We start from the raw sequence: 15,845 nt of genomic DNA on the forward strand, positions 1-15,845 counted from the left end.
CTTACTTTAATCTGCCGAAACTGGTGCTTAAATCAAGTACATAAAGGTCAATCACGTGACACGCATTCCTTGCCGCATCGCCGGATTCGCAACTTCACGACATTTTATTCCTTTCCCCTTGTTTTCGACCTGAGCAGCTTCTTCGTTCTTTGGTCGCAAAATCTATCGCGCGTGCATACATTAAATGCCGGCAAGCCAGACTAAACTCGCGTCGCTGATTGCTCAAGCACAAGCTCAAATGCAATTGTCGTCCATCTCGAGTGGTGCCTCCAACCACTCCGCGTCACCTCCTCCGGCTGACGCGGCTGCGTCTTCGCTTGGACTTATCAATTATACCGTTAATGCGGTGCCATCATCTGAATTTACTTTAGAAGACCAGAAAAAGCGTGATACGCAGTTCGCGCCTATTACGCATCCATCTCATCGTTATATTGTGCATAGTCACGAAGGACATTCACTTCCACACTACAAAGAAGAGGAACCGCCATTGTTTTACTTGCTGACGACTTATATTTCATATCTCATTCTTATCATATTTGGACATGTTCGTGATTTTTTTGGGAAGCGATTTAAGAAGGAGAAATACGCTCATTTAATGGAACGAAATGTGTGTTTAATGTAGTGCAGTTGCTTTCAACTTATTCTAATTATACTAGGGATACGCTGCACTCAACTCGGATTTCGATTCATTTTATGTCAGGCGTTTGAAGGAACGATTGGATGATTGTTTTGCTCGTCCAACTGTGGGCGTTCCTGGCCGGTTTGTTACTTTAATCGATCGCAACAGAAAGACATTCGAATTTACTGGAACCACGACCGAATGTTTGAACCTGTCTTCGTACAACTACTTGGGCTTCGCTCAGTCAGAAGGACAGTGTGCAGATGCAGCTGAAGAGATTGCGCGTAGATATGGTACCAGCACCAATTCTTCCAGGGCTGAGGTTGGTACGACAGATCTCCATGTCGAGACAGAAGATCTGATTGCCAGATTTATTGGCAAGGAAGCCGCAATGGTGTTTTCGATGGGATATGCCACAAACGCATTTGCATTTTCGTCTCTGATGTCAAAGGGATGTTTGATTATTTCTGACGAGCTCAATCACGCGTCTATCAGATTTGGTGCTCGTCTGTCTGGTGCAGTCATCAAGACTTTTAAGCATAATGACATGAAGGACTTGGAGCACCTTGTGCGTGAGAACATCAGTCAAGGTCAGCCTCGTACTCATAGACCATGGAAGAAGATTCTTGTCGTTGTCGAGGGCCTTTACTCTATGGAAGGTGATTTCTGCGATCTCCCTGTTTTGGTTGAGCTTAAGGAAAAGTACAAGTTTTACCTCTTTGTTGATGAGGCGCATTCAATCGGTGCCATTGGCCCTAAAGGTCGTGGTGTTTGTGATTACTTTGGAATCGATCCTTCAAGAGTTGATATTTGCATGGGCACTTTGACAAAGTCTTTCGGTGCTACGGGTGGTTACATTGCTGCCGATAAGCATATCATTGACGCACTCAAGCTTAGCAACATTGGTTATATTTACGCTGAGGCTATGTCGCCCCCGGTGTTGGCTCAAATCGAAGCCGCTCTTCGAACAATCATGGGAGAAATCATGCCTGGGGAAGGTGACGAACGTTTGCAGCGTATTGCGTTCAATTCACGCTACCTACGTCTTGGACTTAGACGGTTGGGATTCATTGTCTCTGGCCAGGATGACAGTCCAATTATTCCACTCATGTTGTACTCCCCCGCCAAGATGCCTGCATTTTCGCACGAAATGCTCCGTCGCAAGATCGCGGTCGTCGTGGTTGGGTATCCCGCGACTCCCCTAATTTCCTCGCGGGTGCGATTCTGTGTCTCTGCAGCTCTCAATAAGGAAGATCTGGATAAAATCTTGCGCGCGTGCGATGAGATTGGTGACGCGTTGCTGCTTAAATTCAGTCCTCCGAACGAGAAGGGTGAGTGCAAACGATGGAAGGTCGAGGATGTCATTCGCAAGGGTGTCATTGACAGTAAGCGCGACGACTTGGAGTAGTTTTAGAGCAATGCTGGTTTGTTGTGGTACGTTACAAGAGTAGAGGAGTAGATAAATTGTATTATTACAGGAAAGTGAGTATCCACCATATTGTGCCTACGGTTATTTTTTAATTTTTTTATATTGGGCGCATCACGATATATTGTTACTATTAATTTATTTGATACCTTTTTGTATTTGCTGAATCATCATCTATCATGAACATGAACATTACTTGACATGAGGTCCCCGATGGTAAAAGCAGAACGAATGAAATGCGCTAATGCAAAGCATCAAAACATCCCCGCCTTTTTACGGAGAGGAAAAGTGGGTCCTTGTTTCATTCAAAGTTCACGCTAATATTGCGTCTTGCAATCTCCCCCGCAAATCCCCCACACTGAACTCCAGCTGGGGAAGGGGGGCATCACGGTAGAGTGACAAGCAGATTTGAGGCTCTTGATTGTGTTCTTTCATTATGGTGACGTATTTATATTGGTCGGGCTTGGTTCATTATCTTTTGTAAGTAATGACTAGTGATGAAGGATTCTGTTCGGCTGGTTTGTTAGTCTATACTTTGACTCCAATGTTATGTCATTCACGTTTTAATTGATTGATTGGGTTGAGATAGTGCTACTCTGGACACCGTTTTGGGTGTCCCCCATGACCTGAACTCGTGGTTGGTTTCCCCTTCATTCAGAAACAGTATAAGGAGACTGTTAAGAGATTCAAGCATTGCAGCAAATCATGGGAGTTCTTTGTATTCTGCAATATTTGATTTTATTTGTCCAGTCTATCGGGTTTAATGAGCCAAACTGTTTAATTTTATAATCAATATCGTCACCACCATATTTTGTATGATCTCTTTCTTCTGTAGACAAGTTCGGGAGTCGGCCGTTGTTTATCCTTGGCGGAATTGGCGTCCTGCTTCTTCAGTATTGGCGGGATCTGCGCCAAGGGTATAAATATTACGCGCGCGAAGCAGATTGCGTGCGTTGTATTTTTTGTACTTTGGGAAGTATGCTACTCGCTGTCGTAGAGTCCCTCCCTGCACGTGGGTCACGACCGGCGAGATTGCGATGCAGCAGCAAAAAAAAAAAAGTCGCGCTTTCGACTTTGAGTTCGTTCGCGTTGTCACTTCGGATGGTGTTTATCAATCCGTACGTGCAATACAAGAAATACGGCGAACTAGAAGGCAGGATCGTGTTTATTTACGCGGGTCTGGCCGTTGTCGGTGTGACGTGCATGTACTTTTCTTGCCCGAACTTAATTAAAACTTGCCCGTTGGAAGAACTCGACGAGATGTTTGATGCCAGGTAGCCGACCAAAAAGTTTAAGGGCTACGCCTGTCTTTGCGCAGCTGGTATTGAGCGCAACCTTGTCACCGAGAAGGTCGGGTGGGAAGCTGAGCATACTGAGATTGAGAAAGACTCAGAATAATCTCTGACTTATCAAGTAAGCTCTGTACACACCTTATTAAATGTTCTTATTAAGTTTTCTATTAAGTGTATCAGTTCTAAGATAATCAACAATGCAAGTCTAGCTAAAACAAGCGGCTGGCAAACACATGAAAATTATTATCGTCAGCGAAATACTCGTCGCCAACATGTTCATCGTACTGGTCGTCCCAACCTTTCAATCTTTTCCTCACCGGCATCTTGAGTTCGACCGAGTTCAGCCAGATTAATTCTAGTCCTGGCAGAGCAGTCTTAAGCGCCATTGCCTCGCGTCTGCAAATGTCGTAAATGCCTGTGCCGTAGTAAAATGACGGTGCGTAGTTCACGTACAGCTCGCGGAGAGATTTCAGTGGTCCGAGATGGTCAATCAGGTCTTGGAATGGAGTCGCGTTCCGGCTGAGGTCGAGCGCGAGCGAGCGCAAATTCGAGCCTGAGACTGAGTGGGCGAGAGTGTCGAGGTGATTGAGCGACCACGGTGCAAGCAAAAGATAGTGTCCTGACGAGATAGACCAGACGTGGAGCGAGAGTTTCCGCAGTTTGAACGGGAGTGCGCTCAAGTTCAGCACCAGCGGCGCCACAATGGTGTCCAGCACGTGGTCGTGGGCAAGTGGGGCGCACAAGAACTTGAGATTCAAGTTCTCGACCGAGCGGAGGTCGCGACACAGAACAGTTAACAGTGGTGCACCATCGTATGAGACCGCAGACCGGCCAAACGTAAGGTCGAGCGTGCGCATAGCGGACGGGAACTTGAGTGACTCGGACACGGCCGAGTGCACGAACGGGTCACTACTGTCGAGACGCAGCGTGGTCAAATTTTCAAACCTAACGCAATGACTCAGATAATTGATATCCAGTCTTGCAAAGTTAAACAGCGCCAGTGTCTCTAAATCTAAACCACTAATTCCTTCAAACAGTACAGGCAGAAACATGGTCGCAGACTCGGTGTCGACATTCAGCTCGTTCGGTTCCGCTACTCTGATGCTGAGTCTTGTCAAAGCCGGTGAGTGTCTGATTAAACCGTTTACTACTTCTGCTTCATCCAGCGACCGCAGCCTTAACAGTCTTATTGACTTTAAAGTGTTCATTTGTTTGACCTGAACTCCGACCGGGACAGAACAGGTCTGTATGTATATTAATTCAGGAAGGGCTAAAACTGCACTTAATATTTGTCGTGACAGAGTAATAGTGCACGCGTTCCATTCAAATGAAAACACTCTGTCCAGCGTTCCGATCACAGACGCGACCATTTCATCTTCAGCCTGTTCAATCGTAAACAATGTCGACGAACTCACAGTCACGCGTCTAATTAAATTTGCGTACTTGACCACGTTCGCAAACCGCTGTGCTAATGTCGCGCTGTCCTCGGCCTTGAACTTAACCGACCTGAACAACTCAGGAATAGTGACTGTGTGCATGTGACGGCTCGCGAGTGACAGTTGGGACTTTGACGGGACATGCCAGCAAATTCTCCAGTAAACTTCTAAAGGCAAATTTTCCAGTTTTTTTGTGTCCATTTTCACTTTTTTAGTCATTAGTTGACTTGGTTATAGAATTAGCTTGTTCCCGGGGGCAATTAATACACCTTGTCGGTACAACAATAAACGATGTGCGGCTCGGTATCTGTTATCTCCCATCGACATTAAATCTCGACTAAATTTATGTCAATTCACGCGTTTTAAATCCAAAAAAAAAACTTAATGACGCGTAACTAGCATTTGCCATGTGCCTGGTAAAATTCTTTAGATCTCAATGCAAAAGTACATGTAATCAATCTAGTAAGTAAATCCTACAGACACAATTTGAGTGGCGTTATCGAGCCGCACGTTCTTCAAACCTTAAACCAGACTTTATATTTACTGTTTTACCTGTTCAGTTGCTCCGCCGTTCCTGTCATAGTATTAGAATGCACATATTAAAATAAATCTAATTAAAAATTAAACAAGTAAAAACACCGGGCCCATGCAATTGTCCCTGCATCGTGAACGGTCATTAATAGTAGCACGTGTTTGCGTGCGAATCTTGGTGAATCTGCATTTCCATTCTTTTGTATATATTCATTTCTTCTTTGATTTGAGCAATCATCCAGACCGGATACGTTGAAAACGGAACCATATCCGGGATCTTGCGGTCGTACTCACCAGCATGGTATGTGGTGTAAATTTCGATTCGCGGTGAGAATGAGACTGACGTTGGTGGAAGGGAGCGATATCGACGATGGATCGAGGAAGCGTGTGGCACAGACGAGGTTTGGGGCAGAGCAGAGACCTCTCTTGAAAGTTGAGGCACAGACAAGTTCAGTTCAGACGGTTGTTTCAGTATGCTTCTTAGGGCCACTGCTTTCTTCACCGGCTCATGTTTAATCTCAAAAACCTGTTCGTCTTGGTCCACGTCGTCTGCAGTCGCGATTGTAGAACTAGACTTTCTCGATGACCCCATCCGTGACATTCTTCTGAATGCTTTTGAAATCGAAGACGCGGTCGATGCAACCGAGTTGGAGTCGTCGGTTTGGTTTTTGCGGTTGTGGTAGATTGACTCGTCGCTGAAATCGTACTCAAACACGTTGTCATTCTCTTCTGCAGGTGCAATGAACGATAACGCCTTCTTTAGCCGACTGCTCTTCTTTTCCTCCTTTTCCTCCTTTTCCTCCTTTTCCTCCTTTTCGACGTTGTCTTGCGATCTTAATTGAGGCATCTGGTATTGCACCACTGGAGATACCCGCTCGATCCGATTACCACCTAAAGGAGACCCATGTCTGCCATCAGAGCTTGGAGCACTACTCCCAGACGATGTCGAAAGCGATGAATCTAATGATGAGTGTCGGACATGACGTAATTGAGCCTGAGCTCGCACTTGAGGGCTGTATCTAGGAGTAACTTGATCTAATTGAGCTCGAGTCACTGATGGGTTGGGTGCATGCGTGTACATCCTCGGAGAGTTGACGTACGATTGCTGATAGACGTTAGATCCTAGTTGGGTTTGTTGAGGAGCGTAGTCAATAGCCCTGTCTGACATTGTCCTGTGCTGTAAAATGACTGGCGACGAAGGTAGTGACGGCGACGAAGGCAATGATGGCGAAGAAGGTAGTGACTGCGATGACCATGATCGCGATCGAGACAGAGAGGGCACTGTGTTGTCGCCAGTGTCTGATCTACGGCGGTTGCTGTACAAACTCTCACTTTGCTGCTTGACTGGCTGATCGAGAACCGGGCTCGACCGAGGAAATGAACGGAACGAAGGTGAATGCGGGACATGTCTGACGTGATTTGATCTAGTTGGGTCCATCATAAGATCAAGACGACATTCCGCCGACTATTACTAACAAACTGGTTTCTTTTCTTTGTTAAAATAAAAGGGAAGACTACGGGAAAAAGAATAAATAAGTCAGTGAAGTTTTAAGTGAGAGAGGGGGGGTATGGGTATGCAGCAGCAAACTTCATAACCTTTTATGTCTATTTTTATGTCAGCCTGAGAGGTTCCAGCCACCACAACTGGTCTGTCGATATATTATTTTCTATAAAAAAAAGAGACTAATATTTTTATATATATATATATTACATAATTGAAGGGCACAAATTATATATCATTTATAATCTTAAGAAAACAATACATATTATCATCGGCAGATTTCGGCAAATAAAATTATCTATTTTGAACAAAATCACGTCAAAAAGCTCGAACAGACTAAAAGGGAGATCCTGCGTAACTTTCTTTTCATAGCAAAAATACGAATTCGAACAAGCAAAGGGGGTGTTTCGTATGCGTGTACGTTAAAAAGGTAAATTCCGAGCCTTATGTAACACAAGATTTTGAGCGACAGCCCTTGTCTTATGCCGGGAATTTGTAAGACATCTTGTTCCACTTACCATAATAAGATATACAAAAACATAAAATTTGTAGATCTTTAACCATCGTCATGGCTCAATTATCACAACGAATAACCAGATCATCTTCATCATCTACAGTTATAAAAGATGTGTTTAAAGTCACTAAACGAGCTTCGACTACTACTCGCAAAACGAAACTAGAACTTCCTGTGGTAGAACTTATAAAGACTGAAATAGATCAAGACACAACAACTGTCGTTAAAGTCGTCAACAATCGTGTCTCATTAAATGACTTGATCATTCCAAAAACACATACCGAAGACTTCACATTCACATCAGCTTTAGCTCATTTAGTATCAATAGACCCACGATTCATTGAACTGGAAAGTAAGCATAAATGCGAGCTTTTTAACAATCTCGAAACACCAGTCGACCCATTCGAGTCTCTGATGTCAAGCATAATCTCCCAGCAAATATCAGGAGCAGCAGCGAAATCAATCAAACGGCGATTTATCGATTTGTTTGATTCGCGATACACTTTCCCTTCACCCGCTCAGGTTTTGACACAAGACATCCCAACGTTACGTGCAGCTGGTTTATCGGGTCGCAAGGCAGAGTAAGTTGTTTAAACATTACACGACATTAGGACTAACGTCCAGATACGTTTTAGATTTAGCAGCAAAGTTCAACTCCGGCGAAATTAACCCACACGCATTGACAACTTTATCTGATGATGAAGTCATAGAGTTACTAGTCAAAGTCAGGGGGCTGGGAGTTTGGTCGGCTGAAATGTTTTTGATATTTGCGCTCAAACGGCCAGACGTCTTCTCGATTGGCGACTTGGGCGTTCAACGTGGAATGGCTGTTTGGGCAGGAAAAAACATCGCGCTTGCTAAAGGCAAAAAGGGCAAGTTCAAATACATGACTGAGCAAGAAATGATTGAACGGTCAGAACCATTCAGACCATATAGAAGTTTGTTCATGTGGTACATGTGGCGAGCGTCAGACGTGATTGTCCCAATTACAGATTGAAATGTAATATGTTAAATCAAATAAAAATACAATTGCCCCCCCTAATATCTAAAAAAAATCTACTACTCGCTAAACTTATTCACAGCGTCTTCTTAGACTTTGCGGCCTCCTTCCGAGCGATCTTCTCTTCCTTTGCCTTTTGTCGTGCAAGTCTGTCGGCTTTAGCCTTGGGTCCAGAGTTGGTATCCAAAATGAAATCCCACCATCTGAAAGACGAAGCGTAGTTACCAATGAAATATCGGTGATGGTCATCGTGATGCTCAGCTCCAGCCCAGAATGGCAAGAAATGGTGCAGCGACCAAGGGAACTCGTATCCTGAGTGAGCGTCAACAGCCTGGAACAGACGGAGCACAATCCAGATGTAGACCGTGAAGATGTGCAAGTTCTTGGTGAGAGCACACCACAAAATTGGCGAACCTATGGTGCCAAGTCCAAGAATCATGACTTCGATAGGGGACGCGTATTCAGCAGCAAGACCGAACGGAGCGGCGTACAGATGATGCTGCTTGTGAATGTACTTGTAAAATGGTCCGTAGTGCAACAGTCTATGGTTCCAGTAGTGCCATGAATCTTCGAGGCAGAAGAAGATTGCAATTTGGTAAAACATGGTCATGACAGACGGGAAGGGAACATCGTGCGACATGCCAAAATAAGCGCAGATTGGGTGGAAGAACCAAATCTGAGCAAGCTCGACTGTGAAATGGGACAACAAAACCGAGGACGCGCATTGCCATTGCACTGCAAGTGAGTTTACCTTGTTTCCCTGAATCTTGTACTTGTGGAAATAAGGAATGAAATCAATAATGAACCACGGCAGACATCGTCCAAAGTAAAAAATTTCATGGATGGCAAATGTCATTAAGCCTAACTATTAGTTTTGCACTCATTTATGCTAAAATAACACGCACCAGTAGCAAGAACATCATTCTGCATATACGCGTACCATGCTGCCCATAAACGTTCGATGTAGTTCAAATCTCCATAGACTTCAGACACGTTCTTGAATGTCTCTAAGTAAGTCGGCGCTGCCACAGTAAAGTTATACTCGGACCTTCAATAATCAGCAAGAAATTCCATTTAACGTGTTTAATACATACATTTTGATACAAACAAGAAAGAATGATGTTGAAAACGCAAAAAGAGGCAAACAAAAGGAGCGGACACGACGAGATAAAAGGAAACGCGAGTGGTGTGTCTCGACAGGCAAAAGACCGAGACGCTCGGATCAGCTCGGATCTGGTGGCGTTATATTCTCGTATTCGGATTTATAGTGGGCTCACCTTTCTACTCGTCCTACTCTGTGGTATTTTACGTGTTACACGATATATATATATATATGCGCTTTATTTATTTTCCGCGTTATAATTGTAATGATTTTATAATCAATTTTGTTTCTAAAGTCGAGCTGTTGCGGGATCCGAATCCTAGTCAATCCGAATACGAATACGAATAACCCGAACACTATTAGATCTACCACATCATCTGGCTCCCATAACTACCATATATAAATATAATACATCAATAAAAGTAGGCATAAAAGTAGCATTTCAATTGATATTTTCACGTGTAAAATATGCGCTTTAATTGTTTACTAGGATTCAATTAGAGTAATTATCATTCCACAATTCACCTTCCTCCTATTTGGCCATCAAAACTGCTTGAAATTCGACAAGAATGAGCATAAAAAGAGTCTCATCAGTTTTAACACGACTACAACTTGTATTTCCTCGGGGAACAAATCATAATACGTATGTTTGGCATAATAAAAGTACTACTACAGGTCTAACATGCCAGGTTGTTATTACCGTCTCGACTGTTCACAACGACTCGAGTCTCTTACAAAAAAAAAGACAAAAAATCACGAAAAGAAGAAGAAAATGAAGAAGAAGAAGTAGTGGAAGCGTATAATCCGAGTGAATTTAAAGATGCATGTGAAAAGATCTTGACTAATGCGAGGTCTCTGATATCTGATTTACGACAAGGCAAATCAAGATTGAACACATTAAAAGCAATCAAGTTTACTGTTGATACTTATGATACAAAAATAGAAGAGCAATGCCAGGTCAGCATCAGGAACGGCAGAAATATCCTGGTCTCTGTGTATGACCCCGATGTATGTACTATGTTCGTTTTTTACGCAGGCCAATAACTAAAGTTAGCAAGATGCTTAAACCAATCTCTTCAGCTATTCTATCTGCTGGTTTAAACATGAATCCTCAGCCTGACCCTTCCAACCCTCAGAACTTATTGATCCCTATCCCTCCAATGACGAGAGAATATCGAGACGGTCTGGCAAAGGACGTCAAGCATATTGTAGAAACCGCACGAACGACGTCTGTTCATAATGAACGACAACATGCAATGCAAGCAGTCAAAAAAATGAAGCAGGCGTCTTATAGCAAAGACGCGACTGCTAAACTTGAATCCCAAATTGAAAAGTTCAATAAGGATTACCAGACAAAACTACATAAAATTCAGGAAGAAGCAATTGATGCCGTCATGAAGGCGTAGTGTTAATTAATATGTTGTATATACACAGTCGTAGATATACTTTGTAGTGCCGTATATCTTGATGTGCCATATGATCTCTGCCTTTCTAATGACAATCGACTTTTCAAAACTACAGACTCACACTCGTCCAGTCCTTCGGCTGTACCGTGCACTTCTCCACCATTCAGATCAATTACGGCGGTCATCACTTCTATCTAAGCTAGACGCTGATCTCTTACGCGAATACATTCGTCGCTCGTTCCGCCGTAACAGAATCTACACCTCCTTCACCAGATGCACTGTGATTCTGAACCGCTCTTACGAAAAAGAAAAACTCCTCCGGCTTGCGGCCTGGAAACATGATGCTGTATCGCTCGACAGATTACGCTCTGACATTGACGGCAAACGCGCAATGATCAAATACAACAGCTTCAATCTGGTCAAGTACAGACGCAACCCTCGGCGGTCATACGAAGTCGACCAGAAATACAGAGCATGGCAAAGACAAAACTCAAAAATTATGAGGTTCATGCCGTCAATCAAGTCAAAAGTGCCTGGAATCGATGACGAGTCAGCAAGAGCGCTGGTATCTGAATTTTTACAGAAGCGCGACAAGTTTCTTCACACCCGCCAAAAAAGATTCTTAAACTCAAGTCCGCGTACACCAATAATCACATACTTACAGGGTCCCTATAACGTGCCTATTATACGTGAGTTCTGGGGTCAGGATATAAAGTACGGGCTCCGTGCCTACGATGCCAGAAAACAATTGCAACGCCTGGTTGACTCTCGCAATCTGGCTCAAGACTTTCTAAAATATGCGCACATGGAAGACACTTGGGAAAGGACGTTCGAACATGTGGTCTGTCCTGAGACTGCGACTCAATTGACTGAGCATGCAGATTCAACTTACGCATGCACTGCCGAACACTGGAACTCCACTGTCGTCAACTCAATCCATTCAAAGGCATCATACTATAAACGCCAAAAAGCCGCCGTAAATCGTGAGCTAGAGTTTAAAACGCTGGAAACTTTGCGCAACAGATCAAAGCCATATGCAAAAAAGTGGAAGTTTTCTTCTCAAGGAATTGAAGACGCCTTCTCATCAATACAGTAACATGTTAATATAATTACAGTTATGTGTACAGTATCAAATGCATAATGCACTTGAGTCACTATAAAACAACTCAAAATCTTGCTCCTCCGCTCATTAATCCTCCTCGTCCACCACTCATCAGCCTCCCTGCAGGCCGCATTGATAATCGAGAATTAGGTGACGCTCCAACAGATCCAAAACTGCCTTTGCTATTCGACCGCCGATCTGCACGCCGCCGTCGACTGCTCACATACGCTAGCCCGACATCATCCTCATCCACGTCCGTCTCCGCAGGACTAATAATTTCTGCTTTGTCAAAGTATAACACCTTCACCGTGTTTCCAAACCCAACCACCGACGACCGGTGTCCAAGCTTCGCAACAGGGCCAAGGTGCGACATAAGCAGATTTTGCTCGTCTCGAACCGGTACTGCCTCATGCTGGTTCCGGTGATGCCGTTTCCGACTGCTGCTGCCACTAGGCGTCGAACTTCGCTCAGCATCCTCGTCTGATGATTCCGGCCGCCGTCGCGTGCGCGACCGTGAAAATCTCTCTCGCGATACTTCTTCCGGCCGTAACTCGTACGTCGCAACAGTGCCGTCCATGCTCATCGTCCAGCCTTCCCATTCATCATCCGGTTTCGCAAACAGTTTCGGCACATGCTCACTCACACCACGTCTCCGACGCGCCCGCAACCCGGCTCGCTCGTCCTTAATCTCTCCACCCACGAGCTCGGATTCAAGCACTTTCTTACGCCGAATACCCATCACAATATTAATGTCTGTCACTTCCCACCCAGCCGCGTCTTCAAGCCAGTGCTGTCGCTCCGTCACGCCTTCAAAACCGATACATCGCTTCTCTCGCGGATCTCGCTCGACTCGAAGACAAATATTCCGTCGTGCTTTGTTGCTGTTCACAAAAGAGTGCATGACCAGCCTCCCCGTCTCTTTCTCGCTGTACAAAATACACAGCGTGCCCACCGTCGAACAGCCACAAAACGGACAATGCTGTGGCTGATCGTGAAATGCGCGAAGTGTACCTCGCCGGTACGGCGCAACTTGAAACTCCTTCACAATTGTCCCGGTCTGGACGTCAATCATGTCGACGTAAATCCCTCGGGCGCGCAAGACCATGCCAATCTGAGGTAACGGAATCAACGACGGCAGCTCCCGTGCCTTTACTCGCTCAGCTTGTTCCTCCACCGGCAAAGACTGCTGCTCCATTGCGATAATCACACTCGGCCGTAGATCGAGATTGTGTGTCATCCACGTCGTCCGAACCAGCATGGTGATTGTCACAAACCCTTCTCGGCTGCACGACACTATCCGCTTCGGTAGTCGTGGCGTGAACAGCGTCTTTGCCGCAACTAGCGGTACGTCCGATATTCTATGTTCAAACACAGCTCCACCGGAATCGGTCGCAATCTGGTATAGCACGCCGTTCCGACCAACAATCACCATGTTTACTTTTGTCACCATACCCGGCACTTTTTCTGTCAAAAACAGAACCGCGCATGGAGCCGTGTTGATTAATCCGGACAATTTTACTTGCCACGTAAACCGAGCCGCAGCTATACTCCAGCAGTGCACAGCCCCTGACCGAGTGCACACCGCCAAAAATCGGCCGTCGGAATCCAATTCGACGTTAGTCACTGGCCACGCGTCGGCCGGTAGTGGCACTTTCGTAGGCGCGTGTCTCCGGCGCGAATTCACCTGCCACAGCAAAAGCTTGTGATCTAACCCGACTGAAGCCACTGTGCCGGTCGTGCACGTAGCCAAGCGAACAACGTCCAGGCTATGATAGCCTGATAAATCTTTGGTTACAAACACAGGGTTTGAATTAATCTTTAGGTCCGATGTGTGTTCGTCTCGCACGTTTCGCAGCATATACTCAAGCAGCAGCGCTGTTGTAAGAGCAACAACACTAATGACCGCCATGAACCGTACAAAGTATCCTGCAGCAGAAGTCGACACCGATTTGGCAACGCCTTCTGTCGCTGATTTCAAAGTAAACGTGTCCGGCGCGTAAAACTGGATTGCAAATGATGACCGCTCCGGTAGCAGCGTAGCGAATACATCGTCACCGATCAAATGCTCATGTACCTGAAGCCATCGCAATGCCACCCACTCACTAGCTGGGACAGCCGTGTAATTGATTGCCGAAGTAGTTCGACCTGCGTCGCTATTTTTCCATCGCAGAATTCGAACGATAGACATGTAGTCTACGTCACCGGCATAATGAATTTGCATTAGTAAAATGTAGCATCCCAAAAGCACTGTCCCAGCCGTTGTCGTCGTCGGAACATTTCCTTGAGAAAAAAAAGCCGCGACTTTTGGAAACAGATTCCACGATATACCGACCTTTATGAGTTCCTCTTCTTCGTCGGAATCGTCAGTCTCGATGCTCGGTGTGCGGCTAGTTGAGATCAAATCCTCAAGCTCCAACCTGCGCACATCGATAGACAGAACTGCCATGAAATAAGTCATATGCAGAAAAAAATCAATCACGATCGCAACGATTGAAAAAAAGCAAAATTGTCTGACTGGAGCCGCGCACAATAACATTGCAACAAACAATAGACAGACATTGACACCAACCGATACAGACGACAAAAATCCAACTTTGCCTAATGCGGTACCAATTCTGACTGTGGCGGGTTGCTCGGGTGCAGTGTAACTTAGCGAGTTCACTAACCGAAACATGTTCTCTGTACTAACGACCACAAACATGAATGGGAATGCTTGTAGTGGAATTGTAGCCATTTCGAGTTGAAAAAACTGTACTGTTGTTGTTGCACCTGCTAACGAAAGCAACATCTTTATCATTAGAACAATTTTCCAAAAAAAGAAAGTAAACATACCTCAACCACAAATGCAATTAGTAATCCAGTACGAGATCGAATAGCTTTAACTTGTTTTAAAGACAAAACGACATAGATTGCGAGACACACATAACTCAGTGCTAATAAAGTGTTTCCTCGCCATGTCATTGGCGTCAACTTGTGAATAAATTTGACTTTTGCTTTTTGTCCTTTGCTGGAGTGAACGTCGCACTCTTTGCTGAGGGTATCTAGAGCCGACTTGACGTTGTTATCCCATAATTCTGTGATTGTTTTGTTTGAAACTTTTGCATCTGCTCTGTAAAATAATGAAATAATAAGAGCATCAAACGTGACTGTGTGATCATCTCTTCTATGTAGTCTTGAAAAAACAGACTGTGGTGGGACAACGTTACCATGACTTTTATATGGATTAAGAGTGACATCGTGAATATGATTGTTGATTGTAAGAATGTGATTGGGATCATCTCTGAAGTTTGCCAATGAATTATCCCAATATGCAGTTGGAGACAGCAGAACACAATCGCTCAATGGGATCCCATCTACCAATTTGTTCTGAATTTTCCATGCTAAATCAAACACTTCTTGATTTGAAGTTAAAGCACCGCCCTTAATGTACGCTTGTCTGACAGAAATATCGGGTATTACTCCTGAAGTATCACATAGCAATGATTGAGTACCAGAGTCGTATGAAAGCCAGGACGAAGAATCGGACTGGCTTGGTAAATTAAACAGTTTATGACTGAGTTCATAAAGAATTGGGTATGAGAGTGCTAATGTGAGAACCGCAGTCCAAAGAATGAATGATTGAGGCGATTGAACGACAGTAACAGCATATTTTTGAAATATTCTATATAAACTATGAGTCGCAGTTAGGTCATTCGCATATCCTGTCCCGCGAAAAAAAGCCAGGACTATCGTCCTGAGCTGGAATATTTTGTTAACTAAATTGTGTGATAAATAGTAATAAGGACCATACCATGACTACAAGCCCAGTCGCATCCACTGGCAAGAACCTCAACTTGTCGACTTCTCCAACTGAACTGGCGATGGGCAGACGCTGAATATCAATACAAAGTTTAGAATTGTTTGACCGTCACTTCAA

At 44.6% G+C, this 15,845-nt stretch overlaps 8 protein-coding genes across 8 annotated transcripts; 4 read left to right on the forward strand and 4 right to left on the reverse strand.

Moving 5' to 3' along the window:
• Positions 1-53: 53 nt before the first annotated feature.
• V1512DRAFT_241585 (pyridoxal phosphate-dependent transferase) lies at positions 54-2,250 on the forward strand. Its single transcript, XM_066914263.1, has 2 exons — positions 54-607; positions 657-2,250. The coding sequence occupies exons 1-2, from the start codon at positions 185-187 to the stop codon at positions 2,025-2,027; spliced, it is 1,794 nt and encodes a 597-aa protein (XP_066770251.1). The 5' UTR covers positions 54-184; the 3' UTR covers positions 2,028-2,250.
• Positions 2,251-3,546: 1,296 nt separating this feature from the next.
• V1512DRAFT_210583 (uncharacterized protein) lies at positions 3,547-4,974 on the reverse strand (the record flags this gene model as incomplete). Its single annotated transcript, XM_066913511.1, has 1 exon — positions 3,547-4,974. The coding sequence occupies one exon, from the start codon at positions 4,972-4,974 to the stop codon at positions 3,547-3,549; it is 1,428 nt and encodes a 475-aa protein (XP_066770252.1).
• Positions 4,975-5,108: 134 nt separating this feature from the next.
• Positions 5,109-7,084, reverse strand: V1512DRAFT_46837 (uncharacterized protein). Its single transcript, XM_066918400.1, has 2 exons — positions 7,003-7,084; positions 5,109-6,951 (listed from the first exon to the last, which is right to left on the reverse strand). Exon 2 carries the CDS (start codon positions 6,743-6,745, stop codon positions 5,450-5,452), a length of 1,296 nt encoding a protein of 431 aa, XP_066770253.1. The 5' UTR covers positions 6,746-6,951; positions 7,003-7,084; the 3' UTR covers positions 5,109-5,449.
• A 175-nt stretch (positions 7,085-7,259) lies between these two features.
• On the forward strand, positions 7,260-8,387 carry V1512DRAFT_265685 (DNA glycosylase). The gene is made up of 2 exons (XM_066916946.1): positions 7,260-7,900; positions 7,944-8,387. Exons 1-2 carry the CDS (start codon positions 7,374-7,376, stop codon positions 8,314-8,316), a joined length of 900 nt encoding a protein of 299 aa, XP_066770254.1. The 5' UTR covers positions 7,260-7,373; the 3' UTR covers positions 8,317-8,387.
• Positions 8,313-9,527, reverse strand: V1512DRAFT_241591 (uncharacterized protein). Its single transcript, XM_066914264.1, has 3 exons — positions 9,414-9,527; positions 9,225-9,367; positions 8,313-9,180 (listed from the first exon to the last, which is right to left on the reverse strand). Coding segments are annotated over exons 1-3 (930 nt in total). The 5' UTR covers positions 9,416-9,527; the 3' UTR covers positions 8,313-8,395.
• Positions 9,528-9,531: 4 nt separating this feature from the next.
• V1512DRAFT_265690 (ribosome recycling factor-domain-containing protein) lies at positions 9,532-10,853 on the forward strand. The gene is made up of 3 exons (XM_066916947.1): positions 9,532-10,064; positions 10,111-10,429; positions 10,480-10,853. Exons 1-3 carry the CDS (start codon positions 9,991-9,993, stop codon positions 10,825-10,827), a joined length of 741 nt encoding a protein of 246 aa, XP_066770256.1. The 5' UTR covers positions 9,532-9,990; the 3' UTR covers positions 10,828-10,853.
• V1512DRAFT_265692 (uncharacterized protein) lies at positions 10,854-11,978 on the forward strand. Its single transcript, XM_066916948.1, has one exon. It carries the CDS (start codon positions 10,889-10,891, stop codon positions 11,921-11,923), a length of 1,035 nt encoding a protein of 344 aa, XP_066770257.1. The 5' UTR covers positions 10,854-10,888; the 3' UTR covers positions 11,924-11,978.
• Positions 11,979-11,993: 15 nt separating this feature from the next.
• On the reverse strand, positions 11,994-15,722 carry V1512DRAFT_272083 (sterol-sensing domain of SREBP cleavage-activation-domain-containing protein; the record flags this gene model as incomplete). The annotated part of the gene is made up of 4 exons (XM_066917670.1): positions 11,994-13,476; positions 13,501-14,717; positions 14,762-15,667; positions 15,720-15,722. The coding sequence occupies 4 exons, from the start codon at positions 15,720-15,722 to the stop codon at positions 11,994-11,996; spliced, it is 3,609 nt and encodes a 1,202-aa protein (XP_066770258.1).
• Between the last annotated feature and the right edge of the window lie 123 nt (positions 15,723-15,845).

The sequence above is a fragment of the Lipomyces arxii genome (assembly GCF_038497795.1).
Source record: "Lipomyces arxii strain Phaff 12-163 unplaced genomic scaffold V1512scaffold_15, whole genome shotgun sequence".
Classification (NCBI taxonomy): domain Eukaryota; kingdom Fungi; phylum Ascomycota; class Lipomycetes; order Lipomycetales; family Lipomycetaceae; genus Lipomyces; species Lipomyces arxii.